This window comes from Salmo salar, unplaced genomic scaffold (genome assembly GCF_965601325.2).
Source record: "Salmo salar unplaced genomic scaffold, fSalSal1 ptg000988l, whole genome shotgun sequence".
In the NCBI taxonomy this organism is placed as follows: domain Eukaryota; kingdom Metazoa; phylum Chordata; class Actinopteri; order Salmoniformes; family Salmonidae; genus Salmo; species Salmo salar.
In genome coordinates, this window is record NW_027675579.1 from 161,444 (window position 1) to 182,060 (window position 20,617).

Consider the following 20,617-nt stretch of genomic DNA (forward strand, 5'->3'; position numbering starts at 1 on the left):
TATACTAGATATATCACCTTCCCATAGTGGGACACAGCCTGTTCAGTCTATACTAGATATATCACCTTCCCAGAGCCTGTTCAGTCTATACTAGATATATCACCTTCCCAGAGCCTGTTCAGTCTATACTAGATATATCACCTTCCCAGAGCCTGTTCAGTCTATACTAGATATATCACCTTCCCAGAGTGGGATACAGCCTGTTCAGTCTATACTAGATATATCACCTTCCCAGAGCCTGTTCAGTCTATACTAGATATATCACCTTCCCATAGTGGGACACAGCCTGTTCAGTCTATACTAGATATATCACCTTCCCATAGTGGGATACAGCCTGTTCAGTCTATACTAGATATATCACCTTCCCATAGTGGGACACAGCCTGTTCAGTCTATACTAGATATATCACCTTCCCAGAGCCTGTTCAGTCTATACTAGATATATCACCTTCCCACAGCCTGTTCAGTCTATACTAGATATATCACCTTCCCATAGTGGGATACAGCCTGTTCAGTCTATACTAGATATATCACCTTCCCAGAGCCTGTTCAGTCTATACTAGATATATCACCTTCCCAGAGCCTGTTCAGTCTATACTAGATATATCACCTTCCCACAGCCTGTTCAGTCTATACTAGATATATCACCTTCCCAGAGTGGGACACAGCCTGTTCAGTCTATACTAGATATATCACCTTCCCACAGCCTGTTCAGTCTATACTAGATATATCACCTTCCCAGAGTGGGATACAGCCTGTTCAGTCTATACTAGATATATCACCTTCCCACAGCCTGTTCAGTCTATACTAGATATATCACCTTCCCAGAGTGGGATACAGCCTGTTCAGTCTATACTAGATATATCACCTTCCCACAGCCTGTTCAGTCTATACTAGATATATCACCTTCCCATAGTGGGATACAGCCTGTTCAGTCTATACTAGATATATCACCTTCCCACAGCCTGTTCAGTCTACACTAGATATATCACCTTCCCAGAGCCTGTTCAGTCTATACTAGATATATCACCTTCCCACAGCCTGTTCAGTCTATACTAGATATATCACCTTCCCAGAGTGGGACACAGCCTGTTCAGTCTATACTAGATATATCACCTTCCCACAGCCTGTTCAGTCTATACTAGATATATCACCTTCCCATAGTGGGACACAGCCTGTTCAGTCTATACTAGATATATCACCTTCCCACAGCCTGTTCAGTCTATACTAGATATATCACCTTCCCAGAGCCTGTTCAGTCTATACTAGATATATCACCTTCCCATAGTGGGATACAGCCTGTTCAGTCTATACTAGATATATCACCTTCCCACAGCCTGTTCAGTCTATACTAGATATATCACCTTCCCACAGCCTGTTCAGTCTATACTAGATATATCACCTTCCCAGAGTGGGATACAGCCTGTTCAGTCTATACTAGATATATCACCTTCCCACAGCCTGTTCAGTCTATACTAGATATATCACCTTCCCAGAGTGGGACACAGCCTGTTCAGTCTATACTAGATATATCACCTTCCCATAGTGGGATACAGCCTGTTCAGTCTATACTAGATATATCACCTTCCCAGAGTGGGACACAGCCTGTTCAGTCTATACTAGATATATCACCTTCCCACAGCCTGTTCAGTCTATACTAGATATATCACCTTCCCAGAGCCTGTTCAGTCTATACTAGATATATCACCTTCCCATAGTGGGACACAGCCTGTTCAGTCTATACTAGATATATCACCTTCCCAGAGTGGGATACAGCCTGTTCAGTCTATACTAGATATATCACCTTCCCATAGTGGGACACAGCCTGTTCAGTCTATACTAGATATATCACCTTCCCATAGTGGGACACAGCCTGTTCAGTCTATACTAGATATATCACCTTCCCATAGCCTGTTCAGTCTATACTAGATATATCACCTTCCCACAGCCTGTTCAGTCTATACTAGATATATCACCTTCCCATAGTGGGACACAGCCTGTTCAGTCTATACTAGATATATCACCTTCCCATAGTGGGATACAGCCTGTTCAGTCTATACTAGATATATCACCTTCCCACAGCCTGTTCAGTCTATACTAGATATATCACCTTCCCACAGCCTGTTCAGTCTATACTAGATATATCACCTTCCCACAGCCTGTTCAGTCTATACTATACTATACTATATATACCCTAACCCATCACCTTTCCAGAGTGGGACACAGCCTGTTCAGTCTATACTATACTATACTATATATACCCTAACCCATCACCTTTCCAGAGTCGAACACAGCCGTCGTCTCCTGAGGAGGCCAGCAGGGTGCTGGTGATGTTCCAGGAGACTCTCCACACCTGGGAGTTGTGGTTGTCAAACTGGGCCACGATCTGAACCTCAAATTTAGTGGGGCCTGTTGAGCTGCTCTCCTTGCTGTCAGACGAGAGAGAGAGAGATATGCAGAACAGGTCAGTGTAATATATGGAGACTGTACAAGCTCAGAATGGGCTGTGATCTATTACTTAGACAATACAGCAAGTTTAACTATATATATATATATATATATTTAAACTTGCTGCATTGTCTAAGTAATAGATCACAGCCCATATACTGACCGGTTTACACTTTTTACTAATGTTTTCTGACTTATAGGAGTACATATTGAGTTATATACAGCTAATATCTATTAGAAAACTCAATATGTACTCCTATAAGTCAGAAAACAGTAAAAAGTGTAAAAAAATTAATTAAATAAATTAAATCAACATTTATACACTCACCGTAAAGGAACCAACTTAAAGATGCGAACGTCCTTGGTTGCTATGGCGAGCACGTGGAAGGACCGCCCCAGGTTCGGGGAGAAGGCTATGTCGTGCACCGCATCAGTCACGGTCATCAATGTCTCTGCTTTCGCATATTTCCTGATCGAAGACGAGAGAGAATTTCCCTCTTAAAAAGTAGAGGAATCTCTAACAACGTGACGGTGCGATGTTGGTAAAGTGAACTAAATGTCTAGAATTTAATAATACTGGAGCGTACATCAACTACGACGTAATACAATAGACAATAGAATAGCTTTATTTCTCCCAGGGGGACCTGGGGGTTCATGTACCCATCTGCTACACCTGTATAATGTAATAGGACTGACCTAGTGTTTTCATTGTACTAATAATGTAATAGCCAGGTAATAGGACTGACCTAGTGTTTTCATTGTACTAATAATGTAATAGCCAGGTAATAGGACCGACCTGGTGTTTTCATTGTACTAATAATGTAATAGCCAGGTAATAGGACTGACCTAGTGTTTTCATTGTACAAGCCAGGTAATAGGACTGACCTAGTGTTTTCATTGTACTAATAATGTAATAGCCAGGTAATAGGACTGACCTAGTGTTTTCATTGTACTAATAATGTAATAGCCAGGTAATAGGACTGACCTAGTGTTTTCATTGTACTAATAATGTAATAGCCAGGTAATAGGACTGACCTGGTGTTTTCATTGTACTAATAATGTAATAGCCAGGTAATAGGACTGACCTAGTGTTTTCATTGTACTAATAATGTAACAGCCAGGTAATAGGACTGACCTAGTGTTTTCATTGTACTAATAATGTAATAGCCAGGTAATAGGACTGACCTAGTGTTTTCATTGTACTAATAATGTAATAGCCAGGTAATAGGACCGACCTAGTGTTTTCATTGTACAAGCCAGGTAATAGGACCGACCTGGTGTTTTCATTGTACTGACAATGTAATAGGACCGACCTGGTGTTTTCATTGTACTGACAATGTAATAGGACCGACCTGGTGTTTTCATTGTACTGACAATGTAATAGGACCGACCTAGTGTTTTCATTGTACTAATAATGTAATAGGACTGACCTAGTGTTTTCATTGTACTAATAATGTAATAGCCAGGTAATAGGACCGACCTAGTGTTTTCATTGTACTAATAATGTAATAGCCAGGTAATAGGACCGACCTAGTGTTTTCATTGTACTAATAATGTAATAGCCAGTTAATAGGACTGACCTAGTGTTTTCATTGTACTAATAATGTAATAGCCAGGTAATAGGACTGACCTAGTGTTTTCATTGTACTCGTAGATCTGAACCTTCCCACCGTACATCACGTTGCTGTCATCACTTCCCACTGCTATCATGGGAGGGTGGGCGCGAGAGCTAAGGAGACAATGATAGACAGTTATTAAACTAGGTAACATGCTAATAGGCATCAATACAATAGTCCTTTAGTATCTACAGCTGCTGATCGACAGTTATTAAACTAGGTAACAATACAATAGCCCTTTAGTATCTACAGCTGAAGGAGAGACAGTTATTAAACTAGGTAACAATACAATAGTCCTTTAGTATCTACAGCTGCTGATCGACAGTTATTAAACTAGGTAACAATACAATAGTCCTTTAGTATCTACAGCTGAAGGATACAGTTATTAAACTAGGCAGCTGAAGGAGAGCTCCAAATGCATTTTCACAGCAGTGGAACAACTCGAGTAACATCTCGAGAAACTCTACAGCCCTCAAGCTCAACTCTGGAACCTCGAAGCCAGTGTCACTGCATTTTTCCCCCTCTAATTTAGACCGGGGACACCAGGTACGTGCAATTCCTTATCGGGTAGAACAGATAAGCAGCAGGCTCCGGACCTGGTCAGGTAAGAGTTGAATACCCAATGCTATAGAGAACGTGACACAGGGGTGTTACAGCTTGTGCCGTGTACAATCAGCAACACTGCCATTGCCTTCCCTGTGGCTCAGTTGGTAGAGCATGGTGTTTGCAACGCCAGGGTTGTGGGTTCGATTCCCACGGGGGGCCAGTACCCCCACATTAAAAAAATATATATTAAAAAAAATATGCATGAAATGCAATGTATGAAATGTATGCATTCACTACTTTAAGTCGCTCTGGATAAGAGCGTCTGCTAAATGACTAAAATGTAAAACGTAAATGCCATTGGTTCATCAAAGCAGAAGTCACATTTCAGTTCATTGGACGTTGTGTACAATTGACAAATAAAATGATATTACTCTTAAAATCACTGACTGGTTTCACCTGTGGCTCAGTTGGTAGAGCATGGTGTTTGCTTACGCCAGGGTTGTGGGTTCGATTCCCACGGGGGACCAGTACGGAGAAGAAAAAAAAAGGATGAAATGTATGCATTCAGTACTGTAAGTCGCTCTGGATAAGAGCGTCTGCTAAAATGACTAAAATGTAAAATGCCATTGGTTCATCAAAGCAGAAGTCACATTTCAGTTCATTGGACATTGAGTTTACAGGAGATCTCGTGCTGCAGGGACCACTGGCTGAGGTTCACCTGGAGTGAATTGGGCCTACATCTACGGACTCAGAGGGAGCTGACCTGGAAGGATTCCAGGAGATACAGGAGCAGCTGAGTTTACAGGAGATCTCGTGCTGCAGGGACCACTGGCTGAGGTTCATCACGTCCGGAGCCTCGTAGATCCTCACAACCCCGTCCGCCGAGCACGTTGTCAGCATCAGACCCATGTGTTTAGGAGCAAACTTCACGTCCGTCACCGACGTCCTGCTGTCCACCAGAGTCGTCCTCTTTATCTAAAAACAGAATGACAAATTCGTTTCCGGATACTGGCACACCTAAGGACACATGTCTCTTTGACCCGATAACTTGGGTAAAGAATCACCTGACAGAAGCGGCTGGATTATAGCCTGGTACAAGATCGTTAAGGACGATACAAATATATGCGGGACGAGGCTCGTAGCTGAATGTCCAGGAGTCTTACCCAGTGGCTTTGCCCTCTCTGTTTGTCGTTAGACTCCCCAACTATCTCCTCCCACACAGCGGCTGTTCGGTCAAAGGAGCAAGAGGCCAGTACCTGTCCAAACTCAGGGTGGGCCCATGTCACCCTCCATACTGACCCGCTGTGTGTCTGCAAAGACGAGTCAAATAACAAAACCTTCATTCTACAGACCATTTCACAATTGAATAAGCAAAAAAAAATAAAAAAGACCTTTCAAAAAAAGGGAGAAGAGCTAGCTACAGCTAGGTCTTGTAGCTAGCTACAATTCAAAGCAAATACTTTTTTTTTTTTTTTTTAAAGACACTTTTAAATCTTGGCATGTAAGAAATAAAACAGACTTGCCTTCCAGCTGGCAGTGCAGTGCCACTCCCCACTTTCAGTCTTGTCCCAAACCTGAAGGATGCAGAACATTGACAATAGTTCACTAAAACAAGCTGTGGTTACAAGTCTGGGCGTTTTGTTGACATCCTAGCTAGCATAGCAAGCTAGCTGCATGGCTTAGCTGGCTAGCTTAGTTAACGTTAGCTAGCTTAACTGTTTTAAAACGGCAAATATTGTCAGTGAATTACTTCTCTAAAAGTGGGTAATAGTAATCAAGTAAACTAGCTATAGCTGCAGTTCATTTGTTTGCTGAATTAGCTGTTTAGTTCAAAATCAATAAGGTAAAGCGTTAGCTAGCAAGCTAACCTGCTACTAGCTAGCTTAGCTCACTATTTTTTTTTTTTTTTTACCTTGACACTTTGGTCACTTGAACAAGTTGCCATTCTCCGGCCGTGAAAATCGTAGGAAACATCGTGAATTAGATCTTTGTGATCTGCTGCAATGCTACGAGCCACAAACATATTAATTTAGTAGGTAAATTGGTTCCTCCACCGAGCCTCCCCTTCTCCAGAACGGATGCTGCTGTCATGTGGCCGCGGCTCCCAGTCTCGGCGCCAGCAGCTTCACATGGTGACCACAAAGAGGCGTAAAAAACATTTATATTTGCTCGATTCAATCAAAGAGAGTGTAGCTACGCTAAATTAATGTACAATCTTAAATATATTTCGCTGGTTATGGGTGCCAGTCTTTAGTACTAATTTAAAACCATAAAAAACCTAATCATCAATACAACTAAAACACATCAACAAAAAAATAAGAAGTTTATTTTAAGCAAACTTAACATGTGTAAATATTTGTATGAATATAACAAGATTCAACAACTGAGACATAAACTGAACAAGTTCCACAGACATGTGACTAACAGAAATTGAATAATGTGTCCCTGAACAAAGGGGGGGGTCAAAATCAAAAGTAACAGTCAGTATCTGGTGTGGCCACCAGCTGCATTAAGTACTGCAGTGCATCTCCTCATGGACTGCACCAGATTTGCCAGTTCTTGCTGTGAGATGTTACCCCACTCTTCCACCAAGGCACCTGCAAGTTCCCGGACATTTCTGGGGGGAATGGCCCTAGCCCTCACCCTCCGATCCAACAGGTCCCAGACATGTTGGGATTGAGATCCGGGCTCTTCGCTGGCCATGGCAGAACACTGATATTCCGGTCTTGCAGGAAATCACGCACAGAACGATCAGTATGGCTGGTGGCATTGTCATGCTGGAGGGGCATGTCAGGATGAGCCTGCAGGAAGGGTACCACATGAGGGAGGAGGATGTCTGCCCTGTAACGCACAGCGTTGAGATTGCCTGCAATGACAACAAGCTCAGTCCGATGATGCTGTGACACACCACCCCAGACCATGACGGACCCTCCACCTCCAAATCAATCCCGCTCCAGAGTACAGGCCTCGGTGTAACGCTCATTCCTTTGACGATAAACGCGAATCCGACCATCACCTCTGGTGAGACAAAACCGCGACTCGTCAGTGAAGAGCACTTTTTGCCAGTCCTGTCTGGTCTAGCGACGGTGGGTTTGTGCCCATAGGCGACGTTGTTGCCGGTAATGTCTGGTGAGGAACTGCCTTACAACAGGCCTACAAGCCCTCAGTCCAGCCTCTCTCAGCCTATTGCGGACAGTCTGAGCACTGATGGAGGGATTATGCGTTCCTGGTGTAACTCGGGCAGTTGTTGTTGGCATCCTGTCCCTGTCCCGCAGGTGTGATGTTCGGATGTATCGATCCTGTGCAGGTGTTGTTACACGTGGTCTACCACTACGAGGATGATCAGCCGTCCGTCCTGTCTCCCTGTAGCGCTGTCTTAGGCGTCTCACAGTACGGACATTGCAATTTATTGCCCCAGTACATCAACATCCCCACTACTTAGTGCTTGTTTAGCCAGTACATCAACATCCCCACTACTTAGTGCTTGTTTAACCAGTACATCAACATCCCCACTACTTAGTGCTTGTTTAACCAGTACATCAACATCCCCACTACTTAGTGCTTGTTTATCCAGTACATCAACATCCCCACTACTTAGTGCTTGTTTATCCAGTACATCCCCACTACTTAGTGCTTGTTTAACCAGTACATCCCCACTACTTAGTGCTTGTTGACCCAGTACATCAACATCCCCACTACTTAGTGCTTGTTTAACCAGTACATCAACATCCCCCACTACTTAGTGCTTGTTTAACCAGTACATCTCCACTACTTAGTGCTTGTTTAACCAGTACATCAACATCCCCACTACTTAGTGCTTGTTTATCCAGTACATCAACATCCCCACTACTTAGTGCTTGTTTAACCAGTACATCAACATCCCCACTACTTAGTGCTTGTTTAACCAGTACATCAACATCCCCCACTACTTAGTGCTTGTTTAACCAGTACATCAACATCCCCACTACTTAGTGCTTGTTTAACCAGTACATCAACATCCCCACTACTTAGTGCTTGTTTAACCAGTACATCAACATCCCCACTACTTAGTGCTTGTTTAACCAGTACATCAACATCCCCACTACTTAGTGCTTGTTTATCCAGTACATCAACATCCCCACTACTTAGTGCTTGTTTATCCAGTACATCCCCACTACTTAGTGCTTGTTGACCCAGTACATCAACATCCCCACTACTTAGTGCTTGTTTAACCAGTACATCAACATCCCCCACTACTTAGTGCTTGTTTAACCAGTACATCTCCACTACTTAGTGCTTGTTTAACCAGTACATCAACATCCCCACTGACTTTCACCTCATATTCCTGCTCTATAAAACGCTGACCCAGTACTTCCTGTCCTTGGATCTTTTGAACCATCTGTGTATATGGCCACAACATCCTGTTACACAGTATCCAGACGTCTCTTAAACCAATCAGATGGATCAACACCCTCCCTATCTTTCTGTAGTCCAATCAGATGGATCAACACCCTCCCTATCTTCCTGTAGTCCAATCAGATGGATCAACACCCTCCCTATCTTTCTGTAGTCCAATCAGATGTATCAACACCCTCCCTGTCTTTCTGTAGTCCAATCAGATGGATCAACACCCTCCCTATCTTTCTGTAGTCTCTCCAATCAGATGGATCAATACCCTCCCTGTCTTTCTGTAGTCCAATCAGATGGATCAACACCCTCCCTGTCTTTCTGTAGTCCAATCAGATGGATCAACACCCTCCCTATCTTTCTGTAGTCCAATCAGATGGATCAATACCCTCCCTGTCTTTCTGTAGTCCAATCAGATGGATCAATACCCTCCCTGTCTTTCTGTAGTCCAATCAGATGGATCAACACCCTCCCTATCTTTCTGTAGTCCAATCAGATGGATCAATACCCTCCCTGTCTTTCTGTAGTCCAATCAGATGGATCAATACCCTCCCTGTCTTTCTGTAGTCCAATCAGATGGATCAACACCCTCCCTGTCTTTCTGTAGTACAATCAGATGGATCAACACCCTCCCTATCTTTCTGTAGTCCAATCAGATGGATCAACACCCTCCCTGTCTTTCTGTAGTCCAATCAGATGGATCATCACCCTCCCTGTCTTTCCCTATTCTCTCCAATCAGATGGATCAATACCCTCCCTGTCTTTCCCTATTCTCTCCAATCAGATGGATCAATACCCTCCCTGTCTTTCCCTATTCTGTCCAACACTTCTAGATCTACTATTGGAGGTGGGAGTAGCCATGGTTAATTTACAGGAACAGCTACCGTTGGGCTAAACTCCCTTCCATACAGTCCCATCTCCTTCGCCTGGGTATTACCCCACCCACCCACAAAGCTTGTGTTCTGTCTTCGCTCATGTTCCCTGCATGCCTGTAAAATCCCTTTTCGCAGGATGAGATACCCCATGTCCCTGTGAAACTGACCCAATAATTCATTGCCAGCTGCTGTCTCCTAATCTGCAAAACATCAGGGACAGACTGATATTCTGCAAAAGGTTCAGGGATTGGACTGCTGAGGACTGGGGTAAAGTCATTTTATCTGTTGAATCCCCTTTCCGATTGTTTGGGGCATCCGGAAAAAAGCTTGTCCGGAGAAGACAAGGTGAGCGCTACCATCAGTCCTGTGTCATGCCAACAGTAAAGCATCCTGAGACCATTCATGTATGGGGTTGCTTCTCAGCTAAGGGAGTGGGCTCACTCACAATTTTGCCTAAGAACAAAGCCATGAATAAAGAATGGTACCAACACATCCTCTGAGAGCAACTTCTCCCAACCATCCAGGAACAGTTTGGTGACGAACAATGCCTTTTCCAGCATGATGGAGCAACCTTGCCATGGCTCGGGGGAACAAAACATCAATATTTTGGGTCCATGGCCAGGAAACTCCCCAGACCTTAATCCCATTGAGAATTTGTGGTTAATCCTCAAAAGGCGGGTGGACAAACAAAAACCCACAAATTCTGACAAACTCCAAGCATTGATTAGGCAAGAATGGGCTGCCATCAGTCAGGATGTGGCCCAGAAGTTAATTGACAGCATGCCAGGGCGGATTGCAGAGGTCTTGAAAAAGAAGGGTCAACACTGCAAATATTGACTCTTTGCATCAACTTCATGTAATTGTCAATAAAAGCCTTTTGACACTTATGAAATACTTGTAATTACACTTCAGTATTCCATAGTAACATCTAAAGACACTGAAGCAGAAAACTTTGTGGAAATTAATATTTGTGTCATTCTCAAAACTTTTGGCCACGACTGTAAGTTAACCCAGCCTTAACTATTACCCTTTTTCACCTCTGCCGTGCCGCAAACAACGCATAATTCACATCCTCCCTCCTGTCCAGCACTCCAGGATGCTCCTCCTCTCTTCTTCTTCTTCTCTCTCTCTCTCCCTCCCATTCCTCTGAAAAATTTGCTGAGCTATGCACTTAGACAAAAACGCTTTGGCCATCATATCTCTCTGCCTTCTCCTCGCCTGTTACAGCCACATCCTTCCCACTCGTCAACACTGGATAATCCCCGCTCCCTTCTGACCCCACTCATCCTTTTAATAATCCACCACACTTCTCCCACAGGTGTGTCGCCCTTCCAATGGTGTCACAGAACCCGATGCCAACGTGACCTCTTTGCAATGACTGGAGGTTCTGGGGGGGGGGGGGGGGGGGGGGGGTCCCCAGACTCTGTTCTGGGTGTACGTTTTGGCTGATTAAAATAATAACATTTTAGTCATTTATCAGATGCTCTTATCCAGAGCAATTTACAGTAGTGAATGCATACATTTCATACATTTTTTTCTCCGTACTGGTCCCCCGTGGGAATCGAACCCACAACCCTTAACATTGCAAACATCATGCTCTACCAACTGAGCCACAGGGGACCCCCAACCAACTCATAATCAAGCTTTGATTATTTGAATCAGCTGTGTAGCGTTAGAGCAACAACCAAAACGTGCACCCAGGACCGGGTTTGGGAACCCCCCTGGTGTAGATGACGTAGATCCCCCCCCACCACCACCACTCAGTCGGTGGCTGTCAGGTTGAGGCTAGCCAGCTAACTTACCATTGACAACGATAACATTCAAAACTATTTTCGCGCAAGACAGAAATAGCCAAAATACCAAAATGGATCAACAGTTTGAGGAAATTGATTCGTCTGGACAGTGGCAAAACCTTTATAATGTAAGTTCGGCATTCAATGTGTTTATTTATTTTTGCGTTGCTAACCTAGCAAACGTTAGCTAGCCAATTTAGTTAGCAACATAGCTATCTGCCGGTTACTAGCTAGCAATTATACACATTATCCATCATACTAGCTAGCCCAAAACGATGTAATTTTAACGGTATATTGAATGGATAATACTAGTCACACTGGTGTTGATCCTGAAAGATAAACGAAGCTTTACAGATAAAGAGTCAGACTTCCGGGAAACGTACATCAACATTAGCTTGCTAGCCTGTTTCTGAGAAATAGCAAAGACTTCCTGTAATAGTATGTGCGCATGTGTTGCCAATGTCATATCTAGGAAACTGGGCAGGTTACAGTGAAGTGGATGGAACACAAGTTAACTACAAACTATATAACTACCTACTATATAACTACCTACTATATCACTACCTACTATATAACTAACAATGTAACTACCTACTATATAACTACCTATATAACTACCTACTATATAACTACCTATATAACTACCTATATAACTACCTACTATATAACTACCTACTATATAACTACCTACTATATAACTACCTACTATATAACTACCTATATAACTACCTACTATATAACTACCTATATAACTACCTACTATATAACTACCTACTTATATAGTAGGTAGTTATATAGGTAGATATATAGTAGGTAGTTATATAGTAGGTAGTTATATAGGTAGATATATATCTACCTATATAACTAGCTACTATATAGCTACCTACTATATAGCTACCTACTATATAACTACCTACTATATAACTACCTACTATATATCTACCTATATAACTACCTACTATATAACTACCTATATAACTACCTACTATATAACTACCTACTATATAACTACCTACTATATAACTACCTACCAAATAACTACCTACTATATAACTACCTACTATATAACTACCTACTATATAACTACCTATATAACTACCTACTATATAACTACCTACTATATAACTACCTATATAACTACCTACTATATATCTACCTACTATATCTACCTATATAACTACCTACTATATAACTACCTATATAACTACCTACTATATAACTACCTATATAACTACCTACTATATAACTACCTACTATATAACTACCTACTATATAACTACCTACTATATAACTACCTATATAACTACCTACTATATAACTACCTATATAACTACCTACTATATAACTACCTATATAACTACCTACTATATAACTACCTACTATATATCTACCTATATAACTACCTACTATATAACTACCTACTATATAACTACCTATATAACTACCTACTATATAACTACCTACTATATAACTACCTATATAACTACCTACTATATAACTACCTACTATATAACTACCTATATAACTAACTATATAACTACCTATATAACTACCTACTATATAACTACCTACTATATAACTACCTACTATATAACTACCTACTATATAACTACCAATATAACTACCTACTATATAACTACCTATATAACTACCAATATAACTACCTACTATATAACTACCTATATAACTACCTACTATATAACTACCTATATAACTACCTACTATATAACTACCTATATAACTACCTACTATATAACTACCTACTATATAACTACCTACTATATAACTACCCAAATAACTACCTATATAACTACCTACTATATAACTACCTACTATATAACTACCTATATAACTACATATATAACTACCTATATAACTACCTACTATATAACTACCTATATAACTACCTACTATATAACTACCTATATAACTACCTACTATATAACTACCTACTATATAACTACCTACTATATAACTACCTATATAACTACCTACTATATAACTACCTATATAACTACCTACTATATAACTACCTACTATATAACTACCTACTATATAACTACCTACTATATAACTACCTATATAACTACCTACTATATAACTACCTACTATATAACTACCTACTATATAACTACCTACTATATAACTACCTATATAACTACCTACTATATAACTACTACCTATATAACTACCTACTATATAACTACCTACTATAGAACTACCTATATAACTACCTACTATATAACTACCTACTATATAACTACCTACTATATAACTACCTATATAACTACCTATATAACTACCTACTATATAACTACCTACTATATAACTACCTATATAACTACCTATATAACTACCTACTATATAACTACCTATATAACTACCTACTATATAACTACCTATATAACTACCTACTATATAACTACCTATATAACTACCTACTATATAACTACCTATATAACTACCTACTATAACTACCTATATAACTACCTACTATATAACTACCTATATAACTACCTACTATATAACTACCTATATAACTACCTACTATATAACTACCTATATAACTACCTACTATATAACTACCTATATAACTACCTACTATAACTACCTATATAACTACCTACTATATAACTACCTATATAACTACCTACTATATAACTACCTATATAACTACCTACTATAACTACCTATATAACTACCTACTATATAACTACCTACTATATAACTACCTACTATATAACTACCTATATAACTACATATATAACTACCTATATAACTACCTACTATATAACTACCTATATAACTACCTACTATATAACTACCTATATAACTACCTACTATATAACTACCTACTATATAACTACCTACTATATAACTACCTATATAACTACCTACTATATAACTACCTATATAACTACCTACTATATAACTACCTACTATATAACTACCTACTATATAACTACCTACTATATAACTACCTACTATATAACTACCTATATAACTACCTACTATATAACTACCTACTATATAACTACCTACTATATAACTACCTACTATATAACTACCTATATAACTACCTACTATATAACTACCTACTATATAACTACCTACTATATAACTACCTATATAACTACCTACTATATAACTACCTACTATATAACTACCTATATAACTACCTACTATATAACTACCTACCTATATAACTACCTACTATATAACTACCTACTATATAACTACCTACTATATAACTACCTACTATATAACTACCTATATAACTACCTATATAACTACCTACTATATAACTACCTACTATATAACTACCTATATAACTACCTATATAACTACCTACTATATAACTACCTATATAACTACCTACTATATAACTACCTATATAACTACCTACTATATAACTACCTACTATATAACTACCTATATAACTACCTACTATAACTACCTATATAACTACCTACTATATAACTACCTATATAACTACCTACTATATAACTACCTATATAACTACCTACTATAACTACCTATATAACTACCTACTATATAACTACCTACTATATAACTACCTATATAACTACCTATATAACTACCTATATAACTACCTATATAACTACCTACTATATATCTACCTACTATATCTACCTATATAACTACCTGCTATATAACTACCTACTATATAACTACCTATATAACTACCTACTATATAACTACCTATATAACTACCTATATAACTACCTATATAACTACCTACTATATAACTACCTATATAACTACCTACTATATAACTACCTATATAACTACCTACTATATAACTACCTATATAACTACCTATATAACTACCTACTATATAACTACCTACTATATAACTACCTACTATATAACTACCTACTATATAACTACCTATATAACTACCTACTATATAACTACCTATATAACTACCTACTATATAACTACATATATAACTACCTATATAACTACCTATATAACTACCTACTATATAACTACCTATATAACTACCTATATAACTACCTACTATATAACTACCTATATAACTACCTATATAACTACCTACTATATAACTACCTACTATATAACTACCTACTATATAACTACCTATATAACTACCTACTATATAACTACCTATATAACTACCTACTATATAACTACCTATATAACTACCTATATAACTACCTACTATATAACTACCTACTATATAACTACCTATATAACTACCTATATAACTACCTAGTATATAACTACCTATATAACTACCTATATAACTACCTATATAACTACCTACTATATAACTACCTATATAACTACCTATATAACTACCTACTATATAACTACCTATATAACTACCTATATAACTACCTATATAACTACCTATATAACTACCTATATAACTACCTATATAACTACCTACTCGGTCACACGGAACACACAGTCCTGTTTTCTTATTCTAGTTATTAGGAGAGTGTTATAGTTCATGTTTGATTTTATTTATTTTTCATGCATTTACATGCACGCTAGTAGTCCATGAGCCAGGGGGCCTGTCGGGCTCACCTGGGCAGAGGGTTATAGACTGGTTATAGACTGGTTATAGACTGGTTATAGACTGGTTATAGACTGGTTATAGACTGGTTATAGACTGGGTTATAGACTGGTTATAGACAGGGTTATAGACAGGGTTATAGAGGGTTTAGGCTAGGGATAGGATACAGGGTTATAGACAGGGTTATAGACAGGGTTATAGACTGGTTATAGACTGGTTATAGACTGGTTATAGACAGGGTTATAGACTGGTTATAGACTGGTTATAGACTGGTTATAGACTGGTTATAGACTGGTTATAGACTGGTTATAGACTGGTTATAGACTGGTTATAGACAGGGTTATAGACAGGGTTATAGACAGGGTTATAGACTGGTTATAGACAGGGTTATAGACAGGGTTATAGACAGGGTTATAGAGGGTTTAGGCTAGGGATAGGATACAGGGTTATAGGCAGGGTTATAGACAGGGTTATAGACAGGGTTATAGAGGGTTTAGGCTAGGAATAGGATACAGGGTTATAGACAGGGTTATAGACAGGGTTATAGAGGGTTTAGGCTAGGGATAGGATACAGGGTTATAGACAGGGTTATAGACCAGGGTTATAGACCAGGGTTATAGACCAGGGTTATAGAGGGTTTAGGCTAGGGATAGGATACAGGGTTATAGACAGGGTTATAGACAGAGTTATAGACAGGGTTATAGGCAGGGTTATCGAGGTTATAGACAGAATTATAGACAGGGTTATAGGGGTTTTAGGCTAGGGATAGGATACAGGGTTATAGACAGGGTTATAGACAGGGTTATAGAGGGTTTAGGCTAGGGATAGGATACAGGGTTATAGACAGGGTTATAGACAGAGTTATAGACAGGGTTATAGGGGGTTTAGGCTAGGGCTAGGATACAGGGTTATAGACAGGGTTATAGACAGGGTTATAGACAGGATTATAGACAGGGTTATAGACAGGGTTATAGACAGGGTTATATGCAGGGTTATATGCAGGGTTATATGCAGGGTTATAGAGGTTCTAGGCAGGGTTATAGAGGTTCTAGGCTAGGGACAGGATATATGTTATAGACAGGGTTATATGCAGGGTTATTATAGACAGGGTTATAGTAGAGGTATACTCAGTAGCAAGCTGACCCAGCTAATTAGTTAGGTAGTGTATACCCAGTAGCCAGTAGTTAGCTGACCTAGCTTATTAGTTAGGTAGTGTATACCCAGTAGTTAGCTGACCTAGCTAATTAGTCAGGTAGTGTATACCCAGTAGCCAGTAGTTAGCTGACCTAGCTTATTAGTTAGGTAGTGTATACCCAGTAGTTAGCTGACCTAGCTAATTAGTTAGGTAGTGTATACCCAGTAGTTAGCTGAACTAGCTAATTAGTTAGGTAGTGTATACCCAGTAGTTAGCTGACCTAGCTAATTAGTTAGGTAGTGTATACCCAGTAGTTAGCTGACCTAGCTAATTAGTTAGGTAGTGTATACCCAGTAGCAAGCTGAACTAGCTAATTAGTTAGGTAGTGTATACCCAGTAGTTAGCTGACCCAGCTAATTAGTTAGGTAGTGTATACCCAGTAGTTAGCTGACCCAGCTAATTAGTTAGGTAGTGTATACCCAGTAGTTAGCTGACCCAGCTAATTAGTTAGGTAGTGTATACCCAGTAGCCAGTAGTTAGCTGACCCAGCTAATTAGTTAGGTAGTGTATACCCAGTAGCCAGTAGTTAGCTGACCTAGCTAATTAGTCAGGTAGTGTATACCCAGTAGCCAGTAGTTAGCTGACCTAGCTAATTAGTCAGGTAGTGTATACCCAGTAGTTAGCTGACCCAGCTAATTAGTTAGGTAGTGTATACCCAGTAGTTAGCTGACCTAGCTAATTAGTTAGGTAGTGTATACCCAGTAGCCAGTAGTTAGCTGACCTAGCTAATTAGTCAGGTAGTGTATACCCAGTAGTTAGCTGACCTAGCTAATTAGTCAGGTAGTGTATACCCAGTAGCCAGTAGTTAGCTGACCTAACTAATTAGTCAGGTAGTGTATACCCAGTAGCCAGTAGTAAACATTTCTAAGAAGTCGATAGGTAACTTGTTTGTTAGTTCTCTTACTGCAGATGTCTGCTTGGTTAGTAGCTGTATGGGTCGTCAGACCTGGTCACATTTCAACTGACAGTCATTGGCTGGTTTTCGTTGTCATGTTTTTTTCCTCAGGAAATCCGAAGCCAAGCCAGTGACTATTCATATCAGATGGCAAAACGTCCAGAGAATCAGAACCGAAACCGGTACAGAGACGTCAGCCCCTGTGAGTATTTCTGTCTGTGCAACTATCGTTCATGAAGTAGCCTTACGCTAGTCGTCGTTGTGATGAACGTTTTTGCAACTTGACGATTCGCGATATTTGTTAAAAATTTTTTACACGTTTTTAAATATCTTTCGTCTCTGGTTTCAGATGATCACAGTCGCGTTAAACTTGAAAACTCTGAAAATGACTACATCAATGCAAGTTTAGTGATGGTGGAGGAAGCTCAAAGAATCTATATCCTGTCTCAGGTCAGTACATACAAGTAGTGAAGCCCAAAGAATCTATTTCCTGTCTCAGGTCAGTACATACAAGTAGTGAAGCCCAAAGAATCTATTTCCTGTCTCAGGTCAGTACATACAAGTAGTGAAGCCCAAAGAATCTATTTCCTGTCTCAGGTCAGTACATACAAGTAGTGAAGCCCAAAGAATCTATTTCCTGTCTCAGGTCAGTACATACAAGTAGTGAAGCCCAAAGAATCTATTTCCTGTCTCAGGTCAGTACATACAAGTATCTCAGACGTTTCCGTTCATTATGTACTGATCGTTTGAAGTGAGATTTTCTCTAAACACGCACTAAGGATTGTGGATGTTTATTTTGAAGGTTGGTCTGTGTTTCAGTTGGTGATGAAGCAGTGTGTTGTGTTTTCTCCCAAAGGGCCCCCTGAAGAACACATGCGGTCACTTCTGGTTGATGGTCTGGGAGCAGAACTCCAAAGCTGTTATAATGCTGAACAGAATCATAGAGAAAGGGTCTGTAAGTAGCCTACATAAATGTTATAATGCTGAACAGAATCCTACATAAATGTTATAATGCTGAACAGAATAATAGAGAAAGGGATCTGTAAGTAGCCTACATAAATGTTATAATGCTGAACAGAATCCTACATAAATGTTATAATGCTGAACAGAATCCTAGAGAAGGGGTCTGTAAGTAGCCTACATAAATGTTATAATGCTGAACAGAATCCTAGAGAAGGGGTCTGTAAGTAGCCTACATAAATGTTATAATGCTGAACAGAATCCTACATAAATGTTATAATGCTGAACAGAATCCTACATAAATGTTATAATGCTGAACAGAATCCTACATAAATGTTATAATGCTGAACAGAATCATAGAGAAAGGGTCTGTAAGTAGCCTACATAAATATTATAATGCTGAACAGAATCCTACATAAATGTTATAATGCTGAACAGAATCATAGAGAAAGGGTCTGTAAGTAGCCTACATAAATGTTATAATGCTGAACAGAATCCTAGAGAAGGGATCTGTAAGTAGCCTACATAAATGTTATAATGCTGAACAGAATCCTACATAAATGTTATAATGCTGAACAGAATCCTAGAGAAGGGGTCTGTAAGTAGCCTACATAAATGTTATAATGCTGAACAGAATCCTACATAAATGTTATAATGCTGAACAGAATCCTACATAAATGTTATAATGCTGAACAGAATCCTAGAGAAGGGGTCTGTAAGTAGCCTACATAAATATTATAATGCTGAACAGAATCCTACATAAATGTTATAATGCTGAACAGAATCATAGACAAAGGGTCTGTAAGTAGCCTACATAAATGTTATAATGCTGAACAGAATCCTACATAAATGTTATAATGCTGAACAGAATCATAGACAAAGGGTCTGTAAGTAGCCTACATAAATGTTATAATGCTGAACAGAATCCTACATAAATGTTATAATGCTGAACAGAATCCTACATAAATATTATAATGCTGAACAGAATCCTACATAAATGTTATAATGCTGAACAGAATCCTAGAGAAGGGGTCTGTAAGTAGCCTACATAAATGTTATAATGCTGAACAGAATCCTACATAAATGTTATAATGCTGAACAGAATCCTAGAGAAGGGGTCTGTAAGTAGCCTACATAAATGTTATAATGCTGAACAGAATCATAGACAAAGGGTCTGTAAGTAGCCTACATAAATGTTATAATGCTGAACAGAATCCTACATAAATGTTATAATGCTGAACAGAATCATAGACAAAGGGTCTGTAAGTAGCCTACATAAATGTTATAATGCTGAACAGAATCCTACATAAATGTTATAATGCTGAACAGAATCCTAC

At 39.3% G+C, this 20,617-nt stretch overlaps 2 protein-coding genes across 5 annotated transcripts in view; one reads left to right on the plus strand and one right to left on the minus strand.

The window, feature by feature from the left end:
- Window positions 1-6,738, minus strand: part of LOC106594566 (nucleoporin SEH1) — a 42,360-nt gene extending 35,622 nt beyond the window's left edge. Inside the window, exons 1-7 of one of the 3 annotated variants that reach the window (XM_082972710.1) lie at window positions 6,522-6,738; window positions 6,133-6,183; window positions 5,773-5,919; window positions 5,373-5,584; window positions 4,078-4,176; window positions 2,776-2,916; window positions 2,274-2,428 (exon numbers count right to left, since the gene is read on the minus strand). In XM_082972710.1, coding sequence (XP_082828836.1) covers window positions 2,274-2,428; window positions 2,776-2,916; window positions 4,078-4,176; window positions 5,373-5,584; window positions 5,773-5,919; window positions 6,133-6,183; window positions 6,522-6,632 — 916 coding nt within the window. In that variant the 5' untranslated portion in view covers window positions 6,633-6,738. The remainder of the gene's footprint in view (window positions 1-2,273; window positions 2,429-2,775; window positions 2,917-4,077; window positions 4,177-5,372; window positions 5,585-5,772; window positions 5,920-6,132; window positions 6,184-6,521) is intronic. The other 2 variants (XM_082972712.1, XM_082972713.1) reach the window with 2 other exon arrangements.
- A 4,872-nt stretch (window positions 6,739-11,610) lies between these two features.
- LOC145850219 (tyrosine-protein phosphatase non-receptor type 2) overlaps window positions 11,611-20,617 on the plus strand; it is a 32,111-nt gene continuing 23,104 nt past the window's right edge. For both annotated transcript variants that reach the window (XM_082972701.1, XM_082972702.1), the window contains exons 1-4: window positions 11,611-11,791; window positions 18,432-18,522; window positions 18,670-18,770; window positions 19,177-19,275. In XM_082972701.1, coding sequence (XP_082828827.1) covers window positions 11,735-11,791; window positions 18,432-18,522; window positions 18,670-18,770; window positions 19,177-19,275 — 348 coding nt within the window. In that variant the 5' untranslated portion in view covers window positions 11,611-11,734. The remainder of the gene's footprint in view (window positions 11,792-18,431; window positions 18,523-18,669; window positions 18,771-19,176; window positions 19,276-20,617) is intronic.